A 14878-nucleotide genomic window follows, 5' to 3' on the forward strand; every position below is an offset into this window, starting at 1 on the left:
GGTTCAGTTTGGTTGGAACTTAATTGGAAGGGAGAGGTTGGGGGGGTAAAAAAGGAAAGGAAATCAGAGAGAGAGAGAGAGAGAGAGAGAGAGAGAGATAGAGAGGTTGGGGTGTCTGAATCTTTTGGTAAAGCGAGGGAAGTAGTAAATTTCAGCCTACGAACCGGGTGGGTTGCTTTCTAGAACGAGAATCGAATGGCTTGCTTAAAATTGAAACAATTTTTTTTTTCCTGAAATGAAATAGAAAATAGCAACCGACACATAAAACTGATAAAAAGACGATAAGAAACTGATGAAACAATGAATGGTTAGACAGACAGAGTGTCTTTGTCGATTAGTGGAGTGGTCAGTGTCATCAACCAAACATTTATTAATGAAAAAGAAATCCCCCGACTCTCGCTCATATTAATCATGCAATTACCCGCATAATTGTTGACTCCCCACCGTCACCCAGTCACCCACCGCACATCAAAATAACATAAAAAAAAAAATACATTATTATTCAATAATACCCACCATGACCCCGAGTCACACCCCCTGACCCCCCTTCCTCCTCGCTCTTCCTTTCCTCTAATAATAATAAAGCATCTGGACTCTGAAGTGTGGGACTGTCACTGTGTCTCTCTTTTTCCTCTCCTGCTCCTTGCTTTTTTGCCAAATTGGCAGCATCTACTTCTTCTCTCGGATCTCTTGCGTTTGTGGTGTGGAGCTGGATTTCTGAGGTCGGTGGAGTAATTGGGGAAGCTAAGCTCACCAAGAGGAGATTAGAAATATACGATCATGTACGGAAGGGATCCGTGGGGTGGGCCCCTGGAGATAAACGCGGCCGACTCCGCCACGGACGACGACCGCAGCCGCAATCTGCAGGATTTGGACAGGGCAGCGCTGTCTCGGCCTCTCGACGAGACCCAGCAGAGCTGGCTGCTGGGCCCCGGCGAGCAGAAGAAGAAGAAGTACGTGGATCTGGGCTGCATCATCGTCAGCCGCAAGATCTTTGTCTGGACGGTGGGCACTCTGCTTGTCTCTGCCTTCTTGGCCGGCTTCATCACCCTCATCGTCAAGATGGTGCCGCGCCACCACCATTCCCATCCTCCCCCTGACAACTACACCCTCGCCCTCCACAAGGCTCTCATGTTCTTCAACGGCCAACGATGTAACTTTCCTTACTCGCCTTTGCTCTTTCATGTTAGATCTGCTTTTTTTGCCTCGTCTCAATGGGTTTCCTTGTCTTGAGTTATTGCTTATGCTAAACCTACTGAATCAGTTAAAGTCATCTCGTTTCATTCCGTTCCTCTTCGGCTGCTCTGGATCTTACCCATTTCCACGAATAAGTTCACGTGTAGACTTAAAGATTACAGACTGAACAAACGTACCCAATTACCTGAGATTTCCATTTTTTTATTTTTATTTTTATGTTTCTTATATATATATACACCATACAGTTCTCTTAGCGACTGTAACTGAATTTGTTTATATTTAGGAAGCGACGAGGGAAACATCGAGAAATCTAAGATGTAATTTTAATAGTTTACATTACTTTCCGTTATGGTGATCCAAATGAAAGATTAAGAACTTCGGATCATTTATTTATTTTCCACTTCCCAAGTTTTCTCCGTAAACCAAACGCAGCCCTGGAATAACAGTTGATCAATCAAGAAAACAACATCATTCTCTTAATCTTTCTCCTCACCATCACGACTCTCTTACATTTGTTTTTCTTGTTTTTCTTTGACTTGGTAATTGCAGCTGGGAAACTCCCAAAGCATAATAATGTCTCTTGGAGAGGTAGCTCCTGTCTGGATGATGGCAAGTCCGAAAAGTCGCCAATTTACAAAGATCTGGTGGGTGGCTATTATGATGCTGGAGATGCTATCAAGTTCAATTTTCCTTCATCGTTTGCCATGACCATGTTGAGCTGGAGTGTAATTGAATACAGTGCGAAATATGAGGCTGCTGGGGAGCTCAACCATATCAAAGAGATAATTAAATGGGGGACTGATTACTTTCTCAAGACATTCAACAGTTCCTCTGATACCATAGATAGGCTTGTTGCACAGGTAAAGCTATAGACTTGATCGTTTCATTTTTTTAGCTTTAACTGCTCATGGTTGGTCTCTCTACATTTCTGGATATTTAGGAGAATAAGCTTGTGTCTCTGAGCTTGTTGGCTGGTTTCCTTAAAAATTGGCTTCGGGGAAAAGAAAAGGCCTTGCAGGATTGGTGTTTATAGCGTATTTTGACTTTACTGGTTCCTGGTTTGCCGTCTGGGATCGTTGAGGTGGGGGATTCTTCTAAAGGGGTTGTTTCAAAGGATTGTGTTGTTGTTTACCCCAGGGTTGTGGAAGATAGCAAGTCGTGTTCTCGCACGATCGGGGTTTCGTTCGTGGGATCTGATCAGAAGGGATTTTTAGATTTTTTGGCTTTGATCGAGGATGAGCGCTTTGACTTTAAATCCCCTCCTAAGAAGGATAAGGAGATAAAAAGGAAAAAGGGGAAAAGAGAGGTCAAGAATCTAGAATGTTCTATCAATTTCGATGCTAGGGGAATGGGTTCTAGTCGGGACAGGGGCAAGAAGATGGGGGTTTGATGTAATTTTCTTTTTCTTTTTCTTTTTTTTTTTTTTTTTTTTTTTTTTTTTTGGTGTCCTTTTTGTATACTTCCTGTATGCTTAGGGGCGCCTTTTACGCTTTTTAATGATATTCTGTTTATTACCTATCAAAAAAAAATATTTTGATTCTACAATGTGAAAGATTGACTTTCTTTTCACTTTCTATTGCTGTGTAGAGAGTTTCACATGATCATTCATCATAATGTAATTGAAGTTTGTCTTTGGATCTCGTGTAGAGTATGTGGATAATCTATGGTTTGCGCCCCATTGTTGACAGGTTGGGTCAGGGGATACTTCTGGAGGGAGTACAACTCCTAATGATCATTATTGCTGGATGCGTCCTGAGGACATTGATTATAAACGACCTGTGACTGAATGTTCCAGCTGCTCAGATCTCGGTGCAGAAATGGCTGCTGCTTTAGCTGCTGCATCCATTGTTTTTAAAGACAACAAGGTGTATTCACAAAAACTCGTCCATGGAGCCAGGACGCTCTTCAAGTTTTCAAGGGATCAGAGGGGCAGATACAGTCAAGGTGGTTCTGAAGCTGCAATTTTCTATAATTCCACTAGTTACTGGGATGAGTTCGTATGGGGTGGAGCTTGGTTGTATTACGCAACTGGAAATACCTCCTATCTTCAGCTTGCGACTACACGTGGTCTTGTAAAACATGCAGGTGCTTTTTGGGGAGGCCCTGATTATGGTGTGCTGAGCTGGGACAACAAGCTTGCTGGTGCTCAGGTAACTTTGTATTGTTTGATGTTACCTCGGTATAATTATAATGTTTCTGATTATGGTAATATAATTCGTATGTTTAGAGGACCAAGTTTACTAGTTTCTGGGTCCCTCTGGTGTTTTTTCTTTGATGTATAAGCTCATTGAGTTAAGAACTTCACAATCTTAGTTACTTTAGAGCTCTCTGGCCATATGTTCATTTCTGACATGACCTTGTTATTTTGTGTTTAGGTGCTTCTAAGCCGATTGCGGTTGTTCTTGAGCCCTGGATATCCATATGAGGATATTTTAAGTACATTCCACAATCAGACTAACATCATTATGTGCTCTTATCTACCCATTTTCACTACCTTTAATAGAACCAAAGGTACATTACCTCCTACTTCATTGTCCTTATATCTGGGTAGTGAACTCCATTGATGCTATATTGTTCCATATCTAGTTTTTTGTATGTATGGGTCACTCTGATTTTTTGGAGACCTGTTGCAGGGGGCTTGATTCAGTTAAACCATGGAAGGCCTCAACCTCTTCAATATGTGGTCAATGCAGCCTTTTTAGCTACTCTGTACAGTGACTATCTCGATGCTGCAGATACACCTGGATGGTATTGTGGACCCAATTTCTATTCAACTGAGGTCTTGCGTGAATTTGCCAAAACACAGGTGCGTGATGAATCCCCTCAACAAGGTATCCTAGGGGGCTTGACTCTGCTCACATGATAATCAGTTACTGCTGATACATGTTGGAAAATTACTTCATCTTTTACTGTGGTGTTCTGCAGATCGATTACATCCTCGGCAAAAATCCTCGGAAGATGAGCTATATCGTCGGTTTTGGTAATCATTACCCAAAACACGTCCACCATAGAGGCGCATCTATCCCTAAGAATAAGATTAATTATAACTGTAAAGGAGGATGGAAATGGAGGGACTCTGCAAAGCCAAACCCAAATACAATTGTTGGAGCTATGGTTGCTGGCCCTGACAAGCATGATGGTTTCCATGATGTTCGTACAAATTACAATTACACGGAGCCAACTATTGCTGGTAATGCTGGTTTAGTTGCGGCACTCGTGGCTTTGTCGGGTGACAGGACTACTGGGATTGACAAGAACACCATTTTCTCTGCGGTTCCCCCCATGTTTCCAACTCCACCACCACCTCCGGCACCTTGGAAACCATGAGATGCTGTGTTGGTACTCATTTTTTTTCTGTCAAGTATGCTGTATGACTATGGATAGACGATTTTGGTGGAGTAATAGTGTTGGGATTTGAATCTCCAAGGTAAAGGTAAATGCAAAGATGAGGAAGTTGATACCAATAAGGAAGAAAGCAACGGACAAACTTCCTAAAGATAATGGGCTGGGGCTGGGGCTGGGGCCAGGTTAAGGATTCAAGACCAGCATTAAGAATTGCTCACTGATATTTGGGAATGCCTCTTTGTTTGGAATGTGATATATGTAGTACATATGTATGAAACCATCACGTATTCTTTAAACACAAGAATTTTAACAGTTTGAGATTGGTTGCTAATAACTTCCATTTAAGTCCTACAATTACCTTATTGCATTGTTTTTTGTTTTTTCGTTATATATATATATATATATTAGAAAAACATTTCGTATAATTTTCATTCTATGAAGTGTTGTGCATCGTGCATGTAGAGTTTGCTACTGAAAAGCCTTTCTAGTGGTGGTTCGTTCATGTCATAATGACTTTGTGCATTGGTACGATAGAATTGCGCCATTACAATAATTTAGGGAAGTCATACTTTGTTGGAAACACAACTTTCTCTCTATCGGAAACTACGCTTTATGAAGTGGAGGTTACTAGTTTCAACCCTAGAGGTGAAAAGGTGGTTAAGGTTAGCGGTTATTGGCCAAAATCGCTAACCGTAACCGTTTAGGCGGTTAGCAAAAAAAGTGGCAACCGCCTAAAAAAATAATAAAAAAAAGGTGTCGCCCATCGCTGGCCATGGAATAGAATACACATAAATCGAATACACACAAATCAAATACAACACAAAAATTAACTACACACAAATCAAATATAAAGCAGGGGTTGCAGGCCATGGAGTAGAACAATATATATATATATATATATAAAGCAAGTTAACTGTTGATAGACATATTTTCAAATAAATCAAGAGTATGAGGCTTCGGATCTCCATGTTTTTTAGTCGTAGGACTTTGAAGCTGATAGCTTTGAGAATCGATGGCAGTTGAGATGAGAGAATCGTAGGCGGCGAGAGAGAGAGAGGCCGGCGAGAGGTTGAAGGTGGTTGAGATGAGAGAATCGGAGGATGGAGATGAGAGAGTTGAGAGGTGGCGAGCGGGCTGGCGGCATGGAGGAGAGGGAGACGAGAGAGAATGGAGATGAGAAGAAAATGAGATGAGTCTAGGGTTTTTTTTTTTGCTTCTTTAGGTATAGGTTAAAGTTAAACGTCCAAAAACGACGCTGTTTTGGTGTTTAACCAAAACAACGTCGTTTTATATATAATAATAATAATAATAATAATAAAAAGACGGTTAGTGGTTATAACTGCTAACCGCCTTTTTAAAAACCGCTAATCGCCCTACAAAGGCGGTTAACGGTTACCGGTTTTTAGGCAGTTTTAACAGTTTTGCGGTTATACAGTTAGCGGTTATGGACGGTTTACGGTTAGCGGGCAGTTATTTTCACCCCTATCGAATCTCCTCTCTTGTGTGGACGTGTAAAAAAAAAAAAAAAACAACTCCTCTCGACAACGCTCTGATTAAGTGGGGGAGGAAACTTAAAAAATGGAGACAACAATCATCCTGGTATTGCCCAGCATGCTAGGTTAACAATTATTTTTTGGTTAAGATTGAACCTACTATTTGAGAGTTTTTCTGTTTGGATCAGGATCTCCTCAAATATTGATACCACTTTTTGTTGATGACATTTATTTTATGTAGACAACTGTCACATTGTAAATTGTTAAATGTAAAGCATAGCTAAAATTTAACAATTTGAAAATCGTAAATATTTAAAAAATTTGAGGCAATCCTAATCCTTCTGATTTTAGAAAGTTTTTTTTGGTGGACCACTCAACTGATCTGGGTATAATCTAATTAGATCAACTGGTGTGTGTATCACTTAGCTGGATGGGGTGTTTCCTCTACATGTTTCTTGGAAACCCCAAAATCTCTCCCCCCCTCCCCCCCCCCCCTTTTTGTTGTTTGTGTTTTCTCTTGGTGTTGTTTTATATTTACCCAGAAAAAAAAAAAATGTTCTCTGGTGAATTTGTAGCGGAGAAAATGTCACATATCCCCCCTCCAGATTGTGTTCTGCGTTTCCATTGGGTTCACCATAAATGTGTTTCCCACAAGTGAGATGGAATAGTTTTAGAAACTTGGGTCAACAGAAAAGCCCATTTTCAGAAAGGTTCTTGCCACATGGCTGAGAATGACAGGATAGATTCCTTAATGCCGTTGGTTGCAAGGGTCAAGTAATTCCTTTCGCGAAAGTTGTTCTCCCTTGTTGATCAGACTTCTCAATCTTGGTGGGTGGGATAGAAGATAAGAATTTGTTAGAAAATGTAAACGAAAGCAGAAAAATGAAATATTCCTGAGGCGCGTTACAACGTTGCTTTTCTTAAGAAATTATTTGCCCCCACCAGAAAGGTATTCAAAAGGTTACAACAAAAATTTATTCAGGAGGATACAATGGAACCTAGAATTCTCTGTTTGTTTAATTGCGTTTTACACTAATGAAAATTAAACCCGAACACTTTCAGATTTTTCTATTATAGCAAGAGACAGACATAGACTTTTTAATTTTAAAATACAGAAGGTATTAGAAAAAACACTGAAGATAAAAGAAATTTTGTTATTTTTTTTATTAATCACCGTACAACAGTTATTTCTGTATATTTCTAATTCAACCGTTCATAATTACTTAAGTAACAACCATAAACTGCTGTTTTAACATACACTTAAACCTGACCATCAGATCAAATAACTGTCTATGATTGATTAATAATAATAACCATTTGATCGTTATTAATTAATCTCAACCATTAGATCAAATGTGATTTGACCTTACAGTTTATTTATTTGATTGTCCAGTAAATCTGACCACTGGATCTATCTAAGAAGCATCCAAAATTGAAAGGTCATGATTAGATCGCTACGAGCTCCAAGTACCGAGTGCGCCACTAACGCCCTACAGCCTATTGCTACGCGCTCGTGTGCATCCGGTGCTTCACACTGTACTAGAGTATACACCCAAGCATTACTTTAAATGCTTAAAGTTTGTTGAGCCTTATAAATGTCAATTTCAGTCTCTCTTTTTTCCACGTGGGATTATCTTCATTTAATGCTTTTTAACACCTTCCTTTTAAATCATTCCCAAGACACAAAACAAATATATATACATATTAATTTTGAAAATACTTTAACAGAATTAAAGCAGGAGCTTGGTCGGTAGTTTTCCCCTTTCGCTTGTGTAGATTCTGAGCGTTACTTAATTAAAATGGTCACCATGCATGAATGAATCTGACTTTATTTTGTTATCAAGTTTGCGTCCATTATATATTCTTCTCCTTTTAGCTTTTACATATTCTTTGCCCCCCCACCTCAACCATCTGTTCTATTTATACAAAGTTAACCGGCCAGGATCATGTTGTCAACTGCATTACCGGCCAAGATATGGAAGCGGAACACAGCAGCTCCTTAGAGTATACACCAACATGGATAGTTGCCATTGTCTGCTTCATTATCGTTTTCATGTCTTTTTCCGCTGAGCGCGGTCTTCATCGACTTGGGAAGGTATCCAAACTGTCGTGTCACCCTTTAGTATCATTATCACAATGCTCATAGTTATTACCTTTTTACTTTGCTGGGCCTCTCTATCTTCACTTTTTGATCTTTTTCTGGCCAACTTTCTGGGGTAGCTTGGGAATCACTATAGTCTGAGAAAAGAAGTTTAATATAAAATTTAACTTGCTTCAGTGATCATTCAATATGGTGGATCAAGTTTTTACTCTAGTGATAGTTCTCATTGAGATTTTAATCAAATAAAATCTTGTTAGTTCTGAAGAAAATAAGCATGGGATGTTGTATTTGTAAAGAATCTAGAGCTTGTTCTGTTTTGTCATAATTGTATACCGATCCGCTTGAATAAATTTATAAGTTCTTTTTGATAATCAGTGGAAATGTGAGTGCATTGAAAAAATACTCAATGGAAGTAAAATTAATAGAAGGTGTCGACCCTTGTTTCTGTGAACCCTTGGCTGTTAATAAACACCTCTCTTCTGATTTCTTTTTCAAATAGTATAATATAAAACTGGTAACTTTTTTGTCAAGACCAAGGAGGAGAAACAATTTGAATGCTAAATGAATGATAAGAAGGAGGAACAATTTGAAAGCAAACGGAGAGACAAATCATATGATTATAAAGATATAGGAAACATTTTTAGGATTGTCAAGGATCATGTCAATTTTTGAATTGCTTAAAGGTTATGGAATATTTTCACAACATATTGACTGGCAACCAGCAACTCACCCAGTATCCTTCTCTGATTATGGAAACTAAAATTTTATTTCATTAAATCATTTAACTTTGGGGCTTTATGCATAATGGGAGAATCTTTAAGTAGTTTGCTGTTTGTTTGTTGGTTTCCCAATTCAGTTCTTGGAGCATAAGGATCAACATCAACTATATCAAGCCTTACAAAAATTAAAGGAAGGTTTGCTGCTCTCTCTCTCCCTCTCTCTCGCTTTGCAAAAAGCAATTGAAACCACGTTTGCAACGCTAGACAGTTTTCATCTCTTATAATTGAATTTTTCCTCGCAAATTTAGCATGACCAAATTTTTATATTCTTTTCTAAGCCTGATCAAATGTTTGTTTACAGAACTGATGCTTCTAGGGTTCATTTCCCTTCTATTAACGGTCTTTCAAGGTTTAATAAGTCGCATATGCGTACATAGTCAAGTTACCTCTTTCATGCTTCCGTGCAAGAGGGACACTATTTCCTCGAATGGTTCCGAGCATTACTCTCATCTAAATACACACAATCGACGAAGGCTTTTGTCTGAAGAGGCTAATTCAGGGCAGTGCCTACATGAGGTATATTATAATGTTCTCAATCATAGGCATACATTATTTTTCATATTCTCAAGATGCTTGTAATTAAATTGCTGTGCTATATAGTCAATGCCCATGAACAACTAAGGACGATGTTATGCATACATAAATACATGTGTGTCTACGACAATGGAAAAGAAAATGAAGAATATGTAACCCATCCACTGCAAGTGCACAAGTGTAACCATACAATGGGGGCCTAGAAAATTTTTGAATTCTTAATGTGATCATTAGAGAATACCCTAATGAAACGTGGATGGATCAATAGCTAATAAAAGGAAGGCAAAAAATGACAATAATAAAGATGTTGGGCTGATGCTTATAGATGCTGATATTCAATTGATTTATAGTTATATCTCTGTTTTTTTTTTCCTCCATACTCAGGGAAAGGTTCCATTGGTATCATTGGAAGCATTACACCAGCTGCACATTTTCATCTTTGTACTGGCAGTAGTTCATGTGATCTTCTGTGTCACTACTATGATTCTTGGAGGAGCCAGGGTAATGTATTGATGCCTCTAACTTTAGAGTCCTTTATAAAGTAGTTTTGTTTTTTGGTTAGATTTTCAGCCAAGAAGCTGTTACACCTTATGTACAATCTTTGTGGCTCTTTTCTTTTCTTTTCTTTTTTCTTTTTCTTTTTTTTCCTCGTTCTCTCTGAGCTATCTTTGTGGCTCTTGTTCATGATAATTTAGCTACTTTGAAATGTGCACTGTTTAGGGAAAAATTGGGTATTCATATCTATATCGTCCATTTGTGGAATCATTTACAAAGCTATTTGGCTATATATCTCATAATTTATAGTTTTTCTGTTACATATGTAGGTACGTCAGTGGAAGGCCTGGGAGGATTCAATTCGAAAATCAGGGAAGGGTAATGTGAACCTGAATTTTTAAAATGCCTTGCATGATCTTATTTAGCTAATTAAAGTATTTTGGTTTAATTGGCATGTACGCATGAATTTAATCTTTTGTGCAGATCGGCAAAACAGCAATACTGCTCCTGGTCACCAAGAGTTCTTCAAACAACGTGCAGCTGGAAAATGGAGAAAGGCAGCTATTGTTAGTTGGATGGTGAGTTTGTGAACCCATCTATGAAAATTTTAATGAAATTCTCGAAATATCAATGTTGAGGTACCTGTATTTATCTTTTCCTTTCCTGAATGGGATGAACTCAAAGGCTTATCTGATATACTTCAATATCCCTAAATTAGTTACAAAGATCGCCATTGATACAAGAAATTGCAGTTATTTCTTCATGAGTTACAAAGAAATACATGATTAAACACATTCTGCAAATATTATTATTATGGCTGACATCTAAATCATAGTTATTTTCTTTACATTATTAAACAATATCTTCCTGCCATGTCTCTTAACTTAATAAAAGTTACTTTCTGATTTAAAATAACTACCAAGCAAAAAGAAACAGAAACATCAGTGCATTATGTGTCTTTTGAAAAGCAAGGGATGATCCCTTCGTTTCTTAATTGTCTAATTTTCTAAATTATATGTCGTATTTGCAACAATGATTTGCTTACTCCTTTTCTTTTTTCCTAACCGTTGCAAATTTCTATCTAAACTCTAATTTGTAAGAAATGGACATGGACTCTTTGGGACTTGGATGCTCCAAGCTAACAAGTCAAGCTAATCGGGGCCTTTACAATGGACAACCAAAGGCAAAAGGCACAGGCAACGATTTAACGTATATGCAATAAGCAATGCTATAAAGAGTATTACAAACCAAAATTTGCTCTTTAGGTATCAAAAAAAAAAAAAAAAGGAAAAAAAAAAAAGAAAGAAAAAGAAAATGCCTATACCTTTCTATGCAACCTGTAGCAGCTCACTATATGTGCACTTAGCAGTATCATATCATCTGAAAGTTACAATTTTGCACAGACACGCCCTTTTGTGTGCTTTAGACTAACTTCACTTAGCTCCAACATTAAGGGGGCTGGCTCATTCACATGCAAATCACATTACACTGTCTGGACTGTGTTATGCATGATAATGAATATCTGAACCAAATTTTGTCTATCTCTGGATGAGACATTTAATCATTTATATATGATAAATCTTTCATCTTGAACATAGTGGTATTTTTTTTAATTGTTTGAGTTTATAGAGGTTCTCTATGCCTGTAACTATATATGGATATAAAAGGTCGAAACGTTATTTCTTATGCCAATTAAAATGTTTTCCTAGTTTAAGGCTAATCTCCAATGTCCTGACACTTGGATATTTATGTTTATCGGTAGATATCGTTCTTCCAACAGTTTTATGGCTCTATTACCAAGTCAGACTACATTGTACTGCGACAAGGTTTCATCAAGGTCTAGTCTGCATCATTTCTATGTACAACATTTTGCATATCCAGTTTGTTTCATATGCTATTTTCCTTCGTTTTCTCCCTGCAGAATCACTGCCCAGGTAATCTTGAATATGATTTTCAAAAGTACTTGATGCGGACGCTTGAATTTGATTTCAAAAAAATTGTTACCATAAGGTAAGACTTAGAGACATAGTTTAAATCTAATTATTAAACTATTTTCCTGGATTCAAATTGATTTTTTACATAAATATTGTCAACCGTAGCTGGTACCTGTGGCTGTTTGTTGTGGTTTTCTTACTGCTGAATGTGGCAGGTAATTTCCTTAGATCTTGATGTGGCAGGACTTATACATCACATTTCATAATTTCAATTTTGAACCTTACTCGTGTCTAAAAATGAACATGCAGGATGGAACTCGTATTTTTGGTTATCCTTTTTGCCTTTGATCGTAAGAGGTTTAGGTTGATTCCAATAGGGATTAATTAATACTGAGTTTATATATGGAATGCCATAATTAGACTAATGTTTGAGTTGTTTGGAGTGACAGATACTACTTTTTGTGGGCGCTAAGTTAGAAAATATAATCACCCGTTTGGCTCGGGAGGTAGTGGAGGAGAATGAACATGAACTTGAAGCACAGCAGGTCACAGGGAGGAGGAGAGACCCTGAAGCAGCACCGGTGAAGCCATCAGATGAGCACTTTTGGTTTGGTCGCCCTGCCATTGTTCTTTACTTGATTCAATTCATTTTGTTTCAGAATTCATTTGAGATTGCCTTCTTCTTCTGGATCTTGGTGAGGAAATGTATATCAGCCTGAATAGTTTAGTTCCCATTCAATTCGAAAGCCATACATGCAACTGCATTTTCACTTTCATCAAATTTACTCCTCTGCAGTGCACATACGGATTCAAATCATGCATCATTGAAAAATTGGGCTTCATCGTCACAAGACTTATTATGGGGTAATACTGATCATACGGAACATATGTTATTTTGTGCATATTATTCACCTGCTCACATAATGGTGTTTCCTTATGCAGTGTGATTGTTCAAGTGCTGTGCAGTTACAGCACCTTGCCTTTGTATGCTCTTGTGAGCCAGGTTAGATACACGTGCTTCCTTGTTAGCGTGATTGATAAGCTTCACCTGAAATCTGATATCCTCTATTCTTTTCTGCCAACTCTTTTTTTTTTTTTTTTTCAAAATATTGCTCTGAAGATGGGTAGCTCGTTTAAAGAAGGCTTCTTTAACGATGATGTGGGATTAGCTTTAAAATCATGGGCTATAACTACAACAAAGGAAAGCGCAGGGAGTCAAACACAAATGGATAAAATGGCTCGAGAATCACCTCAAAGTGCTCAAATTTCAGAGCAAGCAATGGTTGTGATTGAAGAAACTACGACATCAGTAGCACCTGATCTCCCCTCTGTAGCCCAACGTCCTTTTCCATTATCTTAACTTACTTCAGAGATATCCTACGTATTCAGTTTCATAATGTATAAGGATATATAAGATATTTTGCTTCACTTTCATGAAAAAGGGGCATAGCTTGTCAACAATAATAAAGGTCCATTACGACCCTTTTTTTTTTTTTTTTTGATACAAAACATTTGCATAAATATTAGTCTCTTAAAATATAAACGGATCTTCACAGTGGCACGGCGATATGTCGCAAAGCCAACACATGGTACATTTTCCATAATATGAACCTGGTATATCAGAGCATAACATCTATTCATCTATGCAGCGGAAAACATAAACCTAAATAGCGGAAATCACAGCATAAACTTCTATTACAAATAATCATAAACAAAGAGTCATATTACATCTATCTGTTTAAGTCTTTCCTCAATATAATTACATAACATAAATGGTTTTACAAGAACAAGTGACACAAACGTTACAAGCCATAAACTAAACCTATAAACAAGTGGACAACCCGTGGTCCACCAATTACGATCGTTGCGGCGTGCTTCAGTCATAACATTCAGAGTATCTTTCTACGATGCTATCAACTACGACTGGAATACCTGCAGCCAAAAGGACATCATCTATACGGTTGTGGGGGTTTGCCACATCCGTATAGGTGGTGGAATTATGAGCCCACCGCCTTAGCATAAATAAATACACTAAGACCTCAGAGGTATACTATTCACTGAGTTTTCGCAAAGAACCAACTTATTATTTTTAGTCATGCTTACACTATAACAGCTACCAATTTTTATAAACTTTTGTTTGAAAATTCTCATAGCTGATATAGCATACACTGACAATTAGAAAGCATTTAAACGTACTAGGTAGCTAATATTATACGTAGAAGATTCAATATAGAAAACAATGGCATTTAAATCATGCAACCATCCGATAGAAATATACATAAGTTCTTTTTCTATTAAGACTCTTATGCATACTAATACGTCTAGCAAAATTACAATATACTTATCATGAAAACATCACACAATTTAAACAATGCTATGTATGCTCATGATGGTCTTTTTGTTCATTATGAGCCTCACGCTCCTCTTCCATTATTATGAGCTTCACGCTCTCTTCGTTATTATGAGCCTCACACTCTCTTCTTTATTATGAGCCTCACGCTCTTTTCATTATTATGAGCCTTACGCTCTCTTCTTTATTATGAGCCTCACGCTCTCTTCTTTATTATGAGCCTCACGCTCTCTTCATTATTATGAGCCTCACGCTCTCTTCTTTATTATGAGCTTCACGCTCTCTTCATTATTATGTGTTTGTGCTTTATGCTTTACAACTCAAACTCTATACTCCTATTCTTTACAAATCATGCTCTCTTCAAATACAATAAACCAATCAACATGAAGTTTTCATCATTTTTCTTTGCATAATTAGAATCCCAACTGCAGTACATATTCAAACACTTTAAATCAATTCAAAACCTTTCATTCATGCATCATTTCATAACATCATTGATATTTCAACATAATTGAAACTACTTAAAACATTCAAAGCATACATGTTAACATATCGTCGGTTCAGTAGAAAATCATCTATCATTTGCATTTCTATAAAATACGAAAAATATCTTTTCTTAGTGAGTAGAATACTCACCTAGGCTGCATTGG

At 37.6% G+C, this 14878-nt stretch overlaps 2 protein-coding genes across 2 annotated transcripts; both read left to right on the plus strand.

The window, feature by feature from the left end:
• The first annotated feature begins 497 nt into the window (after positions 1-497).
• On the plus strand, positions 498-4896 carry LOC133881398 (endoglucanase 25-like). Its single transcript, XM_062320319.1, has 6 exons — positions 498-1153; positions 1747-2057; positions 2886-3347; positions 3573-3708; positions 3831-4003; positions 4123-4896. Exons 1-6 carry the CDS (start codon positions 781-783, stop codon positions 4522-4524), a joined length of 1857 nt encoding a protein of 618 aa, XP_062176303.1. The 5' UTR covers positions 498-780; the 3' UTR covers positions 4525-4896.
• A 3103-nt stretch (positions 4897-7999) lies between these two features.
• On the plus strand, positions 8000-13368 carry LOC133882821 (MLO-like protein 13). Its single transcript, XM_062322045.1, has 14 exons — positions 8000-8130; positions 8993-9050; positions 9217-9431; positions 9834-9950; positions 10274-10322; positions 10428-10522; positions 11707-11781; positions 11866-11954; positions 12044-12093; positions 12188-12228; positions 12328-12573; positions 12675-12742; positions 12821-12881; positions 12999-13368. Exons 1-14 carry the CDS (start codon positions 8011-8013, stop codon positions 13236-13238), a joined length of 1524 nt encoding a protein of 507 aa, XP_062178029.1. The 5' UTR covers positions 8000-8010; the 3' UTR covers positions 13239-13368.
• The last annotated feature ends 1510 nt before the right edge of the window (positions 13369-14878 follow it).

This window comes from Alnus glutinosa, chromosome 11, assembly GCF_958979055.1.
Source record: "Alnus glutinosa chromosome 11, dhAlnGlut1.1, whole genome shotgun sequence".
NCBI classification, from domain to species: domain Eukaryota; kingdom Viridiplantae; phylum Streptophyta; class Magnoliopsida; order Fagales; family Betulaceae; genus Alnus; species Alnus glutinosa.

Bases quoted from the DNA above. Each gene is read 5' to 3' on its own strand.
- LOC133881398 (XM_062320319.1), top strand. From the start codon at position 781: ATGTACGGAAGGGATCCGTGGGGTGGGCCCCTGGAGATAAACGCGGCC. The intron at 2,058-2,885 runs GTAAAGCTATAG...CATTGTTGACAG, and splicing joins TAGATAGGCTTGTTGCACAG to GTTGGGTCAGGGGATACTTC. The intron at 3,709-3,830 runs GTACATTACCTC...GACCTGTTGCAG, and splicing joins TACCTTTAATAGAACCAAAG to GGGGCTTGATTCAGTTAAAC.
- LOC133882821 (XM_062322045.1), top strand. From the start codon at position 8,011: ATGGAAGCGGAACACAGCAGCTCCTTAGAGTATACACCAACATGGATA. The intron at 9,951-10,273 runs GTAATGTATTGA...TTACATATGTAG, and splicing joins TGATTCTTGGAGGAGCCAGG to GTACGTCAGTGGAAGGCCTG. The intron at 12,094-12,187 runs GTAATTTCCTTA...ATGAACATGCAG, and splicing joins CTTACTGCTGAATGTGGCAG to GATGGAACTCGTATTTTTGG.